This window comes from Stegastes partitus, unplaced genomic scaffold (assembly GCF_000690725.1).
Source record: "Stegastes partitus isolate 25-593 unplaced genomic scaffold, Stegastes_partitus-1.0.2 Scaffold852, whole genome shotgun sequence".
In the NCBI taxonomy this organism is placed as follows: Eukaryota; Metazoa; Chordata; class Actinopteri; family Pomacentridae; genus Stegastes; species Stegastes partitus.
The window spans coordinates 103,030-121,813 of NW_007578583.1; the positions used below are offsets into that span (position 1 = coordinate 103,030).

Consider the following 18,784-nt stretch of genomic DNA (forward strand, 5'->3'; position numbering starts at 1 on the left):
TAATGTCAACACAGGAGCAAATAAGTCGCATATTAACATACAGAAACTTTTCAGGACATCATATTTACCGCGCACTATTTTAATTGTGTCCTAATTGACGAGCACTGATGAGCTGCTCCTGAGCTCGGTCAACTGTCAATACCAGCATCACTTTCTGACTATTAGGTTTTTCTTTTTTAAATTCATCCCTTTCCGTTTGTTTGTCACAGAGCTGGTGGACAGATCAGTGCAAAGTCATCTGTGCTTAAAAACCGTCTTAGTTGAGTTTGCAGCTACAGTCAGGCACAAAAAAGAAAGACGACAATGACAGAGCTTAAGCGTGGCTTTAATACATTTCAGTAGTGCTGACCTTGGCTTTTGTCTGGATAGAATACATCGTGTGTCTTCGCTGATAATTACCTCAGGATGTAAGTCCACTGGGGATCTTCTGCTTATACCACCTATTCTCTTCACTCATTTTAATGGAAATAAGGCACCGCTGCTTGTTTTTTTATGGCGTCGGGTTCGTGACTGATCACACAAAAGGTCAGCTGAAGTGCTGCTCAACATTTATGACTGTGTTTGTGTGGATGGCTTCACGATGTTAATATATCATGCATGTATTAGACGTTATTTGTTGTTAAGAGTGCTTTACCACATGTTATCGTGCAGTGGTTAGTAAAACATTCTACAGACTGAAGGAGCATTTCTCTTTAGACAGAGTTGTAGTGTTAAAACCAGCATATGGGTGAATTAGAGGAGCCCTACTTTGCTTATAGGCTTACATCTAAAAATCATTCATTTAATAGATGCATTAATTCATTTAGAGTTTGGACATTGCTTTTAATGCAGCTTACAGTCTTTCATGACCTCTGAAAATTCAGGCTACACTTTAGAAGCTCAATTTCAAATTTTAGTCTGAAGGACAAGAATGAACACAAAGCCATGAAGTAGAACTAAACTTTGAATTGCTGAGTCATTATATGATGACTTCTGTCTCTAAATAGATGCCAGTTTATTTAAACCATGGCTTAGATATTGGACAGATGAGCAAAGACATTATGACGTGCACTACCTAAGACCTCTGAAGATGCTTTGAGATATCTGGCACCAAGAGTTTAGCAGCAACCGGAGCCTTGAAGTTGAGTTGATTTGAATCTGCTGCTGATCAGACAGTTTATCACCCAACACCTGACCGACCAGGGGTCGTCCCTCCATGTTCCACTGGTAGGAGGTCATTTTTAGCCTTTAATTTTGAAGGTGAGAGACAGGAAACGTGGGGAGAAGAGTGGGGAAGGACATGCAGCAAATGAGCCTTGGGTCGGACGCAAACTGCGGCCGCTGCATCGGGGACTTTCAGCCCCTGTACACGGGTCGCCACTTGTTGAGCTACTGGGGCACTCGGTGTCGACCACAGTTGACTGGGAGCACAGCACAAGCCTTACTGTTTCATAGGAGGCTTTGTCTGACGCTTGGTCAGACACTTTGGCCTTCCAGGGTTTTACATTTGTCCATTTCTGACATCCGACATGTTGACTGCGACAACTAACAATCTAAAAAAATCCCAAATGCTGACATTGTTCCAAGATAACCCCCCACCCCTGGACCGATTCACTGTGCAATAAAAACATTATAATAGTCGTAAATATTGTATTTTATATAGGTTTTATTCAGAGTTTCTTTCATATATATTCCCCATTTTGTCCCTGTTCTTTTCTCCTCTTTGAGCCAAATGCAGTGTCATTTCATTGCGACCGTGTAAATCTGCAGTGACAAATAAAGTCTAAGTCTAATCAGCATTATTTCCTTCGTCTGCAAGCGGCCACAATATTCTGGCTCATTGTTGTACAATAAATGCACGAAGCATTTTTCAGCTAAATGGTCGAAAATTTGCATCAATTTTGATATTCAGAAACCAGTGTCGGTGGGCAACTTGAAGAAATCGTCCACCTACTCATCAGCCACCACGTTTTCCACTTAGAAAATTGGAAGGACGGATCAATGACTGTCCGCTGAGAGCTTTGTATGTCCGCTAAGTCATGTGTAGGACGGGTTCATGTTGATGTCTCAGTAAAGGCGAGCACTGTCAATCATATATTGTAGAGCCAATTTGAAATGCCAAGCAAATTCCTACTGAGCTTTGCCAGATCACAAAGAGGAGGAAAAACTAATGCCTGGCTTCATAGAGATTTGAGAACTAGCATCTCATCTTAGCGCTTGTTTTATTTTAGCAGCAAACTTTTCAAAAACAGGGAAGGGTGTGTGTAGAGAGCTTTGCCTTCTTTTCCATGATGCTGCAATGAAGTGAGGTAACAACGACGGCATCGTTCTGTCCACCGCTGCTCCAACTCACCTCAACTTTCAGCTAACATATGACTTCACAAATGCTTCTACTTCTTTGCAAATTTAACTTCCACAAATTCCAAATACGATCAAATCACTGATTCTGTGCTTCAGCTGTTTACAGTTCACAATCCCTGTATTGCAGAGATTCCAGCTACGCAGCTTTAGTGATTAACTTTCCCAATAAAATCAGAGAAAAGAGCTGCACATGTGGTACTATCACAGCAATCGTATCTAATAACCTCACTGGCCAAATGCAAAATAAGACTATGGAATGGTTCTGGTCAAGCAGTTTATCTAAGCACTAGTTTTCTAAGATGTCCACCCACATCACTGTCATGTGTCGGGCTCACCTTGCAGATCTTGTACAGGGAATCCTGTCCATCCCCATCCGAGTCCTTAAAGTAGTCGTGTGCTGGAAAAGTGCGGTGGATGTCGCGGGTGATGACGCCTTCCTGCGCCGAGTCCTGCAACACACACAGATTACAAGCTTTATCCATGTCTAATGGGTTCACGGGACGACATACAGATTAAGACAATATATCGTTCTTAATTCAGAACTGCCACTTTGCAGCTACGACACAAACCAGCACCACACTGCTGTGTCACTGCTTGTGTGTGTGTGCTGGTGTTTGTCCCTTTCCCACTGCAACCACACTCCCCAGGCCTTAGTCACTCAGTCTGTCTGATCCACAGCCACCGCAGCACACATCCACACAACAAACACGGTTATTGGTTTTGCAATGCACTCCTCACTCATAACGGCACACATGCATACATATAGAGGCGCTGTGCTGTTTCCCTGTCGCTCCCTTTTCTCTCACACACAGTCAGTCAGTCATATGCACACTGTCGCACACACAGTGCAAACACTAGCGCAGCGAGGGCAGGAAGCACGACATTCTCCAGCAACTCACTGTAAGCTGCAGATAAACCAGCCCTGAGCCTGACTGGCCTTGATGTGTGTTTGTGTGTATCAGAGACAGAACTAGCGAATGTGTGAGTGAGCGAAAGTGAGGGGAAAAAAAATAAAAAATCTCTCTTTTGCTTTTTTCCTTTTCTTGTTTCCCGACAGTAGAGACAGAACAGAAGGAGGAAATTAAAGTCAGGGTGTCTCAAAGAGGAAAGGCAGTCTTCTACATGTTTGTGGAAAACACTGCGAGCTGTGAAAAGGTCCTGGTCAGGAGGTCCCCCACTTCCTTACAGATAAAAGCCCAGCCATGCTCTCAGAATACATTTCCAGGGTCATTATGCCGGTACAACCACTGAAATGTTTTTGTGAGTGTGGAACTTGTGCGCTAAGGTGGCAGCACGAGAAGAGATATCCTTTGGAGGTGTCCTGGCAGTCTGGCGTTTGAGATGCATTACCATGTAATTGCAAACCCCATGAGTCAACTCCAGCCATGGTCCTTTTTCGTATGTCAACGCAGCGCTCTCGTCTGTTTATACGACCACGATCAAGAAAGCTACAACAGAAGAACCTTTTCTATTGCCAAGTGGAGAAGTCCATTAAAGATGATATAATGAGTTTGAGTTTAGGCCATAAATCGTTTAATGCCCGTTTGTCACAACCTTTGCACACAACTGTTTATTTGTTGTGTTTGACTTTTTACTTTTTTTTTTATCATATATCATTTTGTGATTATCAACTTAATTATTTTTTTTTGCTTGTAAATTGAACTTGGTAACTTAAGACAGTCGTCTCCAACCTTTGTTGCACCACGGACCGGTTTCAAGCAAAACAACTTTCTACGGACCGGTCATCACATAACAAATAATAATTGTTTTCTCTATTAAAAAAGTGTCATAAATGAATCAAATTACTTTTTATTGCTAAATAAGTATTTACGATTTCTTCCGTCTCAGCATCTTTTCAAAGAATCTCTCCAGAAAAGTTTGGTGTTTTTTTTACTCATTTTGGTTAGAACAGATTTTTACGGCATTTCACGGGTATGAAAACTGACCGAGACAAGTGTGGGAAACAAGCACAGCTGGAAGTTACAGGAAGACGAGTAAGTAATTTTTCTAAATAAAACACCCCACAGACTGCCGGAAACAAAATAAACCAATAAAACATTTTTATTCTTTCTGTGCGGCCCGGTACCGGTCCGCGGCCCGCTGGTTGGACACCACTGACTTAAGAGAGAAAGAGAGGCTTAAAACAAAACAACAAAAAAGTACAAATGAAATTCTTAAAATAAATAATAATAAAACCCTGGACACAACCAAAAACTTATGACGGAATATTTACTGTTCCTGAAAGTAAGGTCTGATTTTCTCTTTAAAAAACAAGATGCTTTCAATGTACGTAAAATTAACACACACACACATTTATGCATGCAGTACGTGTATCACCACTGTGTTCTATGATATCTTTGTGGAATTTAATTCCTTGTGCACCATGTATTTAACAATATTCCTATTTTGCATGAATACAAATACATACATTCAGTTTAAGTGCTTTACACACACACACACACACACATGCACACACACGCACGCACACACACACACACTCACACACACACACACACACACACACACACACACGCACACACACACACACACACCAGAGGGTTTGTTGGAAGCTGCTGGCACAACTGTGTGTAATGCTTTAATGAGATTTGTCGTGTGGAGGTGTTGTGTGTCGTTCACTGTATTATGTGTTGGAAATGGAACGAACGGTTTTACTGTAGCGACAACAAAAAAGAAAAGAAACAGAAAAAACCAGATGCACCTCTTCAGGAATGCACTGAGTGTTGCTGTTTTTTCTTTCTTACGTGTTCACAGTTGTTTTAACCTGAAAGCAAATGAGACAGAACAGATCTATGCCGTACGTTTTAAACCTAAAGTGGAACGTGAAACGTATCTCGACAGCTTGTTCGCTGCGTTCTTCTGTGACAGTCGGTGTGAAACTCCCAGTTCAGCTCAGCTCACACGGAGGGAGAAAACGATCAGCTGATTAAGCAACATTTCCACAATAACCTTTCAGCATTTCAAAACTCAAGCAGCGTGAGAGGAAACTAGACTTCTGCACCTCGTCTTGGCTCCGTTTTCAGGCTTCAGAAAATCTAGTCTGTGACCGGAGATTTTAACGAATCACTGGGCTTTTGTGAGATTCAGGAGTTCTGATTTGCTCACGTGCAGTCAAATGCAAAGTGGCTGTTTTTCAAGGCTGTGCAGCAACAATCAGACATTATAGAACAGCAACGAAAACACATCAGAAATGAAGATTTTTCACCCACAGCAAATGAGACGTATCGACATTATCCATGTTGAGAGCAGCAGGAACAAAGTGAACTTTGAGCCTGGCCAGCTGCAGTGTTATTCTAATTACTAAATCTTACTATTAAATGAATTAATAATCAACTAATCATTTACACACGTTTTCACACTGATTTGAACTCCTTCAGTGAGTGTATTTGCTGCCACCTCTGATGCATGTGACTGTACACTGAACGTCTCTGAGCTTTAAACTGTTGATCGGACAAAGGACGGGATCTGATGACGTCGTGTTTTACTGAACCGGGATGCACGTCAGCTGCAGCCCGTCCAGCTGATGACTGAAGCACCGAGTTCCTCCTCGATGCAGATTTGTTTACATCTGTACAGAATTCACAAGGACCAGCGATGGTTCGCTGTATTTTTATAGAAATGGAAACATTTAGAAAATTCATTAAAGACAAGTTTATGTCGTGTTTTTCAGTAAAGCCTTTGTTATTTTGGGCAAATTTCAAATCATTTTGACAGTTTTTTGTTTTTTTAAATCTCACTTGGGACATTTTTGAAGCCTTTTTTTGACAAGTTTTGAAATATTTTGGATGATTTTCTTTCATCTTGGACATCTTGAGCCACTGAGCCTATATTGACTCAAAGTTCGAGTCATTTTGACTAATTTTGGACAAAGTTTGAACCGTTTCGAGAATATTTTGACTAATTTTACAGCGGAAACAGTCTGGGTTATGGTTCCTCTACAGTCTGCAGTACTGAACATTTACAGTGTGGGATCTCTGAGGACAACTATCCAAAGAACGATTTCATTAATTATGCAGCGAGTAAAAACTCCATTAGTTTTAAAATAATTACAGACTAATGATTAATGGATTACTTTTTATTAGTTATCCCGTCATTATTAACAAACACATTTATGACACTATAATTACCACGGCAGCATCAGCCAGGACCAGCAAGAATCTGGTTGACAGTGAAAGTTGTAAACACTTTGATTTAATAAACCATGCATGCCTCTGCTAATTAAAAGCCTCATTACTCAAAAAACACCATAAAAAAAGGAGGAGAGGACGTCCTCTACGCCGCCTAATCTCCTTCCTTCTCGCCTTTTATCCCTTCTTCCTCTTCTCTTCATTTTTCCCTTGCACATTTCCTTTTCTCCTCGAGTTCTTCACTCCCAGCTCCTTTGTTCCCGTTTTCTCGCTTATCGTCTTCACTTCCACATTCTCCCCCGTTTTCGACTTCATCTCCTCTCGTATCACCTCTTTTGCCGTTTCCTCTGTTTTCTCCTCTTTCAGCTTTTCTTTTCTACTTCCTTTCCTTCCCCCTCCTCCTCCTCTCTCTGTGTGTCCTTCTAAATATTTGCCTCATCTCCTCTGACTTTCAAAGCAGAAAGCAAACATGCAAAGATATTTACGCGTCGGTGTCGGCGTGCAGTCTTGCAAGACAACGCCTTTCATTTGACATTGACGGCTGACATGTTTCATGCATCAACGTACTCTTGCTGTGAAATTAGAAGAATGCAGGTTTGAAGGAAAAGAACATAGTGTATATACAGCCGCAGTGTTTTACTAGCTGCAGTTTGATGATGTGTTATTTCAAAATCAACACGATTAAATTCTGCTTTGAGTTACAAGATTGTATTATAATCAGGAGAATGCAGCTCCACATGGCCTGTTGAATGAACAACACGGCTACAGTTGCTGCTGTCTTCCTATTTTATGTGAGCTGTTCCTTAAATCTACAACTTGACCCGAGCACGTTAGCGTCTACCTTTTGTGCGCTGAAAACAAGCGTGCTTATTGGTATGGTGTGCAGTTATGTGAGTGCTGAAGCCTGCAGCTCTTTGATCTCCACGGGGAGGCTGAGGTGTTCAGGAGGAACTGCAGCCTCATCAGCAGCATCAGTCCTCCATCACAGCGCCCCAGTTCAGCTTCACTGCTCCACACCATGTAGACACACAAAGCAAACAAAATTAACCCCACTCGTAACCTTTGGGCTGTGAGCAGACGTGGAGCCTTGTTATTGGCTCTATAGAGTTCTCCGCTCGCTCCTGCAGTGACAAATGGCGAGTACTGGTTCAGCTAATGAGCACGGACCTGCTGATTCTTGCCGGCACCGGCGGCATCGCTGGCTGTCAAACCCCAACCCTGCATCTAAAAGCCATCGACGTAACGAGAAAATTCCTGAGTGTGTCAATGCAGCTTTGGCCGGTTAACATGTCCTGCTATAATTATACATGAAGCACGACGTTTAAGTACATTTTATTTTGAAAAGCCACCATGTTTCACGAACCATGAGTACCGTAATTTTCGGACTATTGAGCACACCTGAATATAAGCCGCACGTTGTAACATGAGATATTTACACAGAAAGATGTTAGACAGAATTTTTTTTTTTTTTACTTCTAATTAAATAAGTACCGGTACCTTACATAAATATGTAAATGCTTTTTTTCCAGACAGTTCCTGTAACACGGCTGGTTAAGGAAATACAAACTACAGCAGTCTACCAGGAAAAGTCATTGATCGCTATCTTCATCTTCCTCCTGCACTAAAACCACTAAAGTCGTCTTCTTCAGTGTCTTCAGGAGTTCAACAGACTCAGAATCACTTCGTCACTTCCTCAGTCTCTCCGTCGTCTCTCAATGTCACTTTGGTCTGGAGGCAAATTCATAAAAATCCATTAATTAGCCGCATCATTGTTTAAGCTGCAGTGTTCAAAGCGTGTGGACAAAGTAGCGGCTTATAGTCCAGACATTACGGTACTGTAACATTTTTGAGCTTTTACGCTGAAAGTGCATCAATCAGCCAATCAGCTGTGGGTCACGGCAGAATGAGGACAAACCTCTTGAACAAACAGCAACGGCTCAAAAAATATAAGCTGTACTGCAAAAGTCTTGTTCTGACCATGCCGACATGTTTTCATGTACGTACTGTGCGTTACACAGACGTGGTGGCAGGCGGCAAATCCTCTGTTTCTGATTTTTACCTGACATTTTGGAGCTCCGATACAATTGGACTCAATGATAGCGTTGGTGGTGAAAAAAACAAAACAAAGCGTAAGTCCTACGGTAATGAGAGTCGCACTGGGTGAAGGAGGACGGAAATGCCTACATTTTTATGGATATGTAGAGTAGAAAATGTGAGAAGGAGAAGAAGTTTAATTGCACAAAAAAATAAATAATTTTGGTCAAAATTGTTCTGGAACAAAAAAATGTGAATCATACAAAAATTCATAAAACTGCAACTGTGAAAATCAAAATGCAGATTTAAACGAACTACATCTAAACCCATCCATCCATCCATTATCTCCACACCGCTTAATCCTCATAAGGGTCACGGGGGGCTGGAGCCTTGTGACCCATTTAAACTTTAAAGGAAGTTTCTCCTGTAAAATCTAACAGAGCGACAGGCTTCCAAACACGGCTAGGTTCCTGCAGTGGTCCTGCTGCCTTCCCATTCATTTTAATGGGGATAATTCAAATTTTCGTAAAAACCACATGACGAATTGCAACCAAAAGACATAGCACAGCATTCCCAAATGATCCACATGACTTTGATAAATAACTTGTGCAGGTTTTCCTAAAGCTGCAGGAATCTATCATAACAATAAGTCTGAGCGATAACAATAAGCAACAGTGAGCGCTTAACGAGCAGCAGGGGGACGAGGTCAGAGGGCGTCGCTGCTGTAACTACGACATGTTGTGTATTTTGCTAACAGGCTTTATAGGTTTAAAAGGGCAATTCTTAAAGCGTTGACATGGTTTGGACAGAGAGTCCCACACAGTGTGGCACCTACAGGTCATCATCTCCTGAAACTAGAGACAGAGCTGAACGCTGTCACTGAGACGGCAGCAGCGAGCTCGGCATCGTCATCGCTATCACCATCATCCAAAGGATCTTCAGCCTCAATATCTTCCTGTGGCTGTCACAGGTGAATCAATAGAAAAGCCAGGCAGGGGGATCCTGAGGGCTGTTTGTTAGCTTCCAGACAGGGGTAACAGAAGGACAGAGGATCTGCGGCTGCGATAAGACCAGAGTAGGAGAGAGGCAGCATGGAAAGAAAAGACAAAGCTATTTTTAACTACAGGTAATCCTGCAATACTCCAAAAAGTGGAAGGCAAATTGGGCTGTTCGACCGATAACAGACAGAGAGGGTTGTTGGACCTTTCTTGATTGGCAAAACCAGTGTATGCTAATTTCAGTAAGCTGCTCCTCAGGATTGAGAGTCTAAAGCACCTGTTAACCCTTTCAACGCTGAACAGTTTCTGGGAGTTTTTTGCTCCTGTCACAGTTTTACTCACCATGTGCTCATTTACCGTAATGTCTGGACTATAAGCTGCTACTTTTTTCACACGACCAATTGAGAGCGACGACAGAGAGACTGAGGAAGTGTGTGACGAAGTAATTCTGAGGCTGTTCAACTCCTGAAGACACTGAAGAAGACGACTTTAGTGGTTTTAGTGCAGGAGGAAGATGAAGATAGCCATCAGTGACTTTTCCTGGTAGGCTGCTGTAGTTTTTTAACCAGTCGTGTTACAGGCACTGTTCGGAAAAAAGCGTTTACATATTTGTGTATGTTACCGGCACGTATTGAATTAAAAGTTTAAAAAATCTTTCAGTGTAAATATCTCACGTTACAACGTGGACACCTGCAGCCTATGTATGTACAATTCTTTTTCTTTTTAAAGTTAGTGGGTGCAGCTAATATTCAGGTGCCTCAATAGTCCAAATATTACGGCACTACATGTGTTTGATTACTTACATTTCAAATTTGCTTCACACTTGTCATTACTATCTCTTCTGCGTAAACGGCCAGCAGTTAGGCCCAGTTTAGACTTATTATTTATTTTTTGGTCACATCTGAGTCCCTCGTGGTATCCGGTTCAGCCGAGGAGAACTGGGTTTTAGGGGTTTTTGCAGAATCTGGTTAATGGGAGCAGCACGTATATTTTGGCAAAGTTTTAAATGAAACATTGAGATTCGGAAGATTTTAACCTCAGATTTGGTGACGCTTGGCTAAAAGGGAAGAGCTCGGACTCTCTGGATTCTCTGCTTTTTACAGTTTCTTCCTCGGATGCTGTAATTTTGGGCAATTTTTTATTTTTATTTTTTTTAAATTAAAGACAGCATTCCTTTCATAGCCACCGGTGGGTTTCTGGGATCGTTAAGCACTAAAGCCTATGCAAAATGGAAACAAACACATATTCATGAGGACATGCATCACTGCCACAATGCAGGAACGCAAATATGCACCAATGAATATACGAAAGGCTGAATGTGAAGGCATCCAAGCACATCCGGACAAACATACAATCAACTTCTACTAAAAAACAAAAGCGTATCCGCTGCATGTTGAAGCTACAAAGTGAAACGCATTATGCTGGACGACACACTCGTCACCTTTTCGCCGGCATACAAACGAGCAGGAACGTCACATCCCCACAGAAACTCTCTGTGTTCTGCAGATGACATAATAAATATGGAGGGATTAAAAAAGCATTAGCAAAGGCAGGGGATTACATCAGCACTGTCCACCATCCGTCTGAATCTATCTGTGTGTGTTCTTCAGTGTTATGTGTAGCTGTCAGATTTATCCCCAGGTGGCTCTTAAACTGACCGACTTAAGGTGGAAAACAACGGAATAGGAGAAGAGAATAAGGAGAAAATGAGCGGCAGGAGAAGAAAACAAACAAAAAAAAAAGGAGTGGAGAGAGAGAGAGATCAAGACGGATAAACAGAGGTGGAGATAGATTGAGACAGAAGTCGAAAAAGAGAAAGATAAAGAGAGGGGAGTGAGATATGTACACAGAGGGGAACGAGAGGCTTCCTCTAATTGCAGCCTGGGGGCTTGTTGTGCAGACAGTCCATTACTCAGACCTCACCAACAGGTTACCTACTTAACACACGCAGCTAAAAATAAAAAAATAAAAAAAAAACTGCTGATGTGTCCAAACCTGCACTCCACCTCCACATCCAGCAGCATTTCATTAAACCACGCCGGGCCTGACTGGTGGAAGCTGCCACAGGTCCACAAAGTCCAGAGGTTTTACTGTGCAGAACACCCGCCTGGAGACACACCGCTGCCTTACGGGAACAACACTCCCGTGGCCATGTGGTCGAACCGTAGCTATATATAATTCTCTGCTGTGCTTTACATACGATGTACAAAGCATGCAATGTACGGATGCAAAAGAAAGCAACGCATACTGAAGAGGACGCTGAGCTACTGTATAATCTATGCCTGGTTCTGAATTGCTTATTTAGCTCTGCGGTGTTTCCACATGTGACTGTTTCCTTTGTCCAGCTGACAATCATGTCATTCAACCATGTCATTTTATTCTCCTCTCGTTATTAGAATGTGCAGTGAGTGGTTCGACGTCAGACGCATGTCTAATCATGCTCACCTTTAGTTCACTTTTGCATAAAAACACAATTCTAGAATCTTCACTGGAGCAAAAACAAAACAAAACAGCAAAGCAGGCAGTAACGACGCTAAAGGACATGAGTGATAAAACAGAACAGAAATATGAATTCAGAAGTTAACTGCCTTTAAATGAAGTGAGTGTGGATGTAAGTCTCATATCAGGTGAACACGTGTGTTAAGATAAAGATACCTGGTTGTCGCCTCGACATGCGAGAGAGAACAGGCGCCACTGGCTGAAACTAAACGGCTTCTTCAGCACCAGGGAGGAAAGAAGTAAAAGGGCAGATGCTTAATGTGGGATTTTTTAAATGTTAATCATTGCCATGGGAGCTGTGCCTTAATTTATATTACACTTCAGGGCAATGCGAGCAAACACCTGTCATTTTACGATAAAAACAATTCAGTGGGAAGCTGCCACCACTGAGCTGACACCAGAGCTTTTTCATGTCAAGTGTGCGACTGCAGCTGACAGGTCGGGTCTCCTGTCCACTTATTGTTTGTCTTGCTGGAAATAAGGCTCCGATAGATTCCCCTCGTCTCCGTAGGGAGGAAAGACGAAACCAGGAGACCTTCAGGGCCACTGGTCACTCACCTGGAGCTAGCTGATATTTGTGACTAGTGGCCCTAATGAAGTCTAGTCATGGTGTCCTGCTTCAAGTGTCCAGAGAATCAAGTAGGGAGGTCAAGTTTTTTTTCCACTGAAGGAATACTGTACAGATCCAACTGCTGCACCTGGATCTATTACATTATAATGCGCTACGGTGAGTGTGTCCTTACAAAGGAGGAAATGGAGCAGACGTCTACGGTTTTCATCAGGACGCCTTCAATCGCTGCACAAACCTCACAAAACGTGTGATGAACAATGTGCACATTTATTCTAATGTAATGTGTTCATACAGTAAAGTTAATGTTTAATACGGCATTCACAACAGGATGCTATTGCAACTCTTCGGCAGTCAACAATTTTGTAAAAATTATTATATATTATACTATTCTATATTTTACATATATTATATTACTTTTAAAAATTCTTTATTTATACTATTTATATTTCTCATATATCCACAGTGTTCCTACCTCAACAGTGCAATATATTTATTCTACCATTTGGCTACCAGTATACATTTCCTACTGGCTCCTTTTGTAAATATATATGTATATTCTTATTTGTCCTTTTATTCTTTTGCTTTTATACGTTTGCACCACTGGAGTTGTCTTTTAATTTCGTTGTACTTTGCGTATGATGACAACAAAAGCATTCTATTCTATTCTATTCTATTCTATGTCAAGTAATGAGGTCTTGTTTTCAAGAATTTATTTGGCATTTATGAGAAAAAACCCTCAAAACATTCAGCCACTTAAGATGGATTTTAGGGACACATTGCAGGCAAAAGACTGAACTTCTTATCCTGGGAGGGATGACTGTGGCTGCCAGTGACCCACTGAGTTACTCACCAATGAGACATCTGACACTGAGAACAGATAAATTGACTTTGTGGGTTTTTATGCTTGCACTGAGGCTAAGATCATTTTTAAACATGAGACATGCTGGGAACAAAGTGGAATAAGGACAGAAAAATTATGCTAAGACTTATGTGTGCTTCACACAAGGTCAATGCGGCAACATTTAGCTTTAGAAGCATGAGTCAGTCTGTCCATCAACAGCACTGAATCCTGTCAAAATGTCCTTGAGCAAGATAATGAACCACCTACCTGCCCTCACATTCTCAGGCTTTTTGGATAAAAGTGGTAGTTAAATGCTCTAAATGTAAAAATGTAAATGCAGGATCTCAGAAGCGGCGTCATCCTTCTCATTATACCATTCTAGAAAGAACAGTGAGCTCTCAAGTTACCCTTCTCTTCTGACAGTGTTATGTAACTCCCGGGTGTGGAAGGGGCCCACGGGTGCAGGCTGGTGAGCCCCTCAACAGAGAGGCAGCCACGCTTTGCTAAACCGATGAGGCAGGAGCGAAATATGCCGGGTTTAGACAGCTGAACACTCAGAGCCCACTAAGTCCTAAAGTGACAGCCCAGCCAATCAGAGATGATGCTGCGCAGTGTTGAACCGCTGGAAGCAACCATGAAGTCAAACTGTGTGTACAGAATAATTACAGAGGGAGCAAGGCTGGAGACAAAACCTAAGAGTTTTACTTCACAACTCCAGCAACTGTCACTTGTAGTGAAACAGTGACGACTGGATAAGACAACCCAATCCATTGCCAGGAAGCAGTGGCTTTGTCACAAACAAAAGGTCCCTCTTAAATTGACAATGTGATTGTTCACACACTGTATTTGTTTTTTTTTTCTCCTCCATATGAAGACAGTTGCACAATATGTTTGCAGAACTTGCCTGCAATCTATGAACGGGTGACAATATACGCATACAGTGAGATTTTCCTAAAGTGTGTGCAGAAAAACGGCCACCACTGAGCCACACTGGACAATTTAATACTGGACAGAAGCAGGATTTTATCAGTTGATGTGACTTTAGTTACCAAAGTTAACACTTAGGTGGCTTATTGGCTCCTTCCAGCAGGTTTAACAGTCGGTCTTATTAAAAAACAACAACAACAAAAACATCTCTAAACAAAATGATGAAAGAAATCATTACAGTGCTGTTTATGTGTCACCCATCTCCATAAACTGTCAAACCTAGCTATCGATTCTGTTCGCAGTGAGAAGGCTCGTCTCTCCGCCTCTTCTCACCCCAGCAGAGCGGTGGATCAATCGAATACATTCAATGCACTTCCACAGCATTGTCTCTGATGGAAATGAAGAAACAAAAGTAAGTGCTGCCCCATCTGGGCCTGGCTACGGCATGAGTGGGGGGGAGTGGTGCATTGTGGGTAACGCTGGAGAACAGTCGCTGTGATGAACCGGCAGGATGGCGTGTTAGAGAGCACGTCTGTTGCAGGGCTGCACCCTGGAATACATCCAGACGAGAGTCCTCGAGAAGTCTCAAGACTGGTTGAAGAAAATGTCTGCTTCACCGTAAAGCGCCGTTGTTCTGTTATGAACTGACACGTAGAGAGGGAACGGATCAGAGTATCACAGAAAGAATAGAATAGAACAGACTTTATTTATGTATATTTATTATCCGTCCAGGTTCACCTGGACAGGTCACCAGTCTATCACAGGGCTGCACTTAGAGACAGACAACCAAGCACACTCACATTCACACCTACGGACAATTTCCAATCACCAATTAACCTCAGCATGTTTCTGGACTTTGTGGGAGGAAGCCAGAGAACCCGGAGAGAACCCACGCTGCACAAACTCCACGCAGAAAAATCCCGTGTGTCCTCACCGGGACGCGAACCGGCGACCTTCTTACTGTGCTAACCACCGAGCCACCTTGCTGCCCTAAATGTAGATAATGCAAAGCGGAAATAGGAAGGGACGGAGCAATGACTTAAACAGGCAGAGAGAAAACGGCAGAGCAGGCGACACAAGGAGAGAGCAGGAGGTGAATGCTATCGCAATGACTGACAGCCAGAATATTAGCTGGCCTCTTTATCTTCTGGATAGATGGCAGCTCTTTCAATGGGAGGCCAGCATTGAAAGTGACAAAAAGGCTCTGTTTGGATCTTTAAAATAAATAAATAAACAAAAATACAGAGAAGGAGGCAGAAGAGAGGGGCTGAAGGTGTGCATAAAAAAAAAAAAGATGCCACAAGAGGGGATTTTATTGTGCTGCTAAATGCCGTGTGTGCAGCATACTGTACTTGTGATTAAAAAAAACAAACAAAACATAAATCATTCATTTATCCGACCCAATGCTGGCTTATTTCTTGTGTCTTTTGAATGACTGTATATGACCCACAGTAAACAAGTCCTATATTACATCACACCACATAAACAACAGATGCTCTAATCCGCTCGGAGTAAAAATATCAAACACTGACGAGTAAAACGATGATACTGCACAGCCTACTTTGATGTGGTTTTATATCCTGTTCACATCATATTATTTACATCCTAAACCTGCCTGACACTGGATTTACACGTTGGCTGTCTGATGATTGCTGTCACAGTGAGCCAGTGGTGTTTTCATAGCAGAAACTGCAATCAGGAAGAAACCAGAAACCGAACTCTGCCCTTCTTTTCTTCTCATGCCTCTGAGCAAGGCATGAAGGCACTACGCGCTACAGCAGAGCTGTTCAGTTGCAGTACAGACCGGTAGGTCGGTGCGGCTTCCTTCTGTTGATCAGTGAAACTGTGTGGCTACGAACCAGGGTGCTGTTAGAGGAAATTGTGTACTCAGCAAACCTTTCCTTGTCGAGGTAAATATAAAATGCTTTCGAGGCATTTCAAAGGTTTGCCATTAATTTCCACTGAGGCAGTCTGGCCTCCTTAAAAAAAATAATGGCTTCAGGAAACCCCACAGGGACAAACGAGGTATAAGCTTTGTTGTACTTGTAAGAGGATCAGCTCAATTAGTCACTTGTAAAATTTTAAACATAGTCTGAACAAATTCAACTGTTTTGTCTGATGACTTCAAATATCAGAGCTCCGTCTCAGCGACAAAGGTGATACAAGAGACTAAAAAAAAAAAAAAGTTCCCAATCTCCCTAATTAATTAATTAAAAAAATCTGCAGCAAGGTGCTAATTCTTAGAGTATGTCAGACCAAAAGCACCGACTGTATTACATCTTCAAAGTCTAGCCTCCAGTCACGCCACATTCAGACATCGGGAAGTAATAACGACAGTGTTTCTCCGTGGACACACCTGGCTCCGGCAAACACTCCTCATCTCTCTTCATTTCTGTGGGATGCACTGAGATAATCTATTGGTGTGATATTCAGAGGACGCAGCGCGGTAATTAAAAACCAGCTCCCCCCCCTGAGGCCTTTGTCCTTGGATGCTGGCGAGGAAGTTTCTGGAGGCTTCCCTGGAGGGTTGAGGGTGGGTGGTGGTGGTAGGGGGGCAACAGCTGGCCCGCCTGGCAGATTGCAAATTCATCTGTCTCTGTATCGCTGCCGTGGCATTTTAATGGTCCGGCTGGTTCTGCATTTCAATAAGCCGAGTTGGGAGTGGGGATTCATTGCTCAGACAGAAAGCAAAGGAGCAAAATTCCTCATTTTGCTTGCAGTGACACTGGTGACAAGCAGGCAGGTTACAGACAACCCCCGAAACAACAGCCAGCAAGGCTTAACAGGGACGTGAGTGTTTGTTTGTTTGGCTCAAATCTTTATATACTTCTCTTTTAAAATAAGTTGGTACAGCTGAACAAATTGTTAATCACCATAAAATGAATGAACCTTAATTTAAGAACTATTTTTGTCTGTTAAATCTTCTTAGGACGGGATGCCCCGTCAATAGCCAACTCATTAACTTGATGCTCAAATATTAATGCAAAATACAGCTCTGTCACAGCAGCTGTTCTGATGGAAGAGCCCCGACTTCATCATCCTACCTAAAACATGCAAGTCAGTGCAAAATGATCACATCTGGCTCCAGCTTCCGAAATTAAGGAAGATTTTCTGTTTTATTTGATAGAAAATTAAACATGCTTGGTTGTTAGACAGACGAAAAAAGCTATTAGAAGACATCCATTTAGACTGTGTGAAACTGTAATGGGCATGTTTTAGTATTTTTATGGCATTTTATGTCCCCCAAAATCAAACTGATTAATCAATAGAGACTAAGTCATGATCCATTAGTTTGAGCCCTAACATGAAGCTCAGAGAGGACTCTTTCCCACTTCAGACAACAAGATGCCATTGCTAGCCGAGTTTCTTCCACAACTTGACAGACTGCAGCATTACCTCATCCTGCTGAGCAGACTCTAGAGAGGCTGTACCGCTCTTTCTGCATCTGACATTTACCACAACCGCATCAATGCCACTCTCTTTGTTGTCTATTTGAATGTGGTTTTACAAATATTACAAAAGCAGCGTATCTGTCAATACAAACACAGCCATTAGCTACAACATTACCTCCACCTGAGACAGGCATGCGCTTCACAACACCTCTACAGGTGTCCATTGGTATCAGGTACCAAGATGGTAGCAGCAGATCCTTTAAGTCTTGGAAGCTGCGAGGTGGAGCCTCCGTGAATTGGACTTATTTTTTTCCAGATGTGGGTCATTTAGCACCTCTTTATCAGGTTGCTCAAAACCCACTCCTGAACAATGTTTATCAGTGAAGCATTATCGCACTAAAAGAGACCATTTGGGAATATCGCCTCCATGACAGGAAGTACACAGTCTGCATTAGTGTTCAGGTACATGTCACAGTAACATCAACATGATTACCATGACCCAATGTTTCCCAGCAGAACACTGTCCAGAGCATCACACTGCCTCTGCTGGCTCGCCTCCTTCTCATCGTGCATCCTGCTGCCATCTCCTCCCCAGATACACAACCCCATAGCCCGTCCACACGATGTAAAAGAAAATTGATCAGACCAGGCCGCCTTCCTTAATCGCTCAGTGGTGCAGGTCTGACACTCAGAGGTAAAATCAGAGGTAACTCTCAGTGGTCCATTGGTTGAGAAAATGTGAAAATGTATTAAATTGCTCGTGTTTGTTTATAAAACGCTGGTGTGACATGCTGGCTGCAATGAGGAGAGGGAACAAGCTGGATTTCTTTGAGGATGTGTTAAAACGCGTGTTCTCCAGCATGGTCACATGTCCACTGCTATAAAAGCACCAATAGCGTCTGTGATCACTTTGGCCCGGTCTGGTTTGGCAAGAGGCAGCTAAATGAGCTGGGCTGGCACTGCACTCACTTTGTTTCTTGCTCACTTGTTGCACGTGAACGTAAGTGGAGCAAGTTTGTCGCACAACCAGCGGCATC

At 42.5% G+C, this 18,784-nt stretch overlaps 1 protein-coding gene across 1 annotated transcript in view; it reads right to left on the bottom strand.

Moving 5' to 3' along the window:
- Positions 1-18,784, bottom strand: part of rabgap1l (RAB GTPase activating protein 1-like) — a 124,114-nt gene that overhangs the window by 47,165 nt on the left and 58,165 nt on the right. The window contains exon 13 of the mRNA XM_008293025.1: positions 2,676-2,789. Coding sequence (XP_008291247.1) covers positions 2,676-2,789 — 114 coding nt within the window. The remainder of the gene's footprint in view (positions 1-2,675; positions 2,790-18,784) is intronic.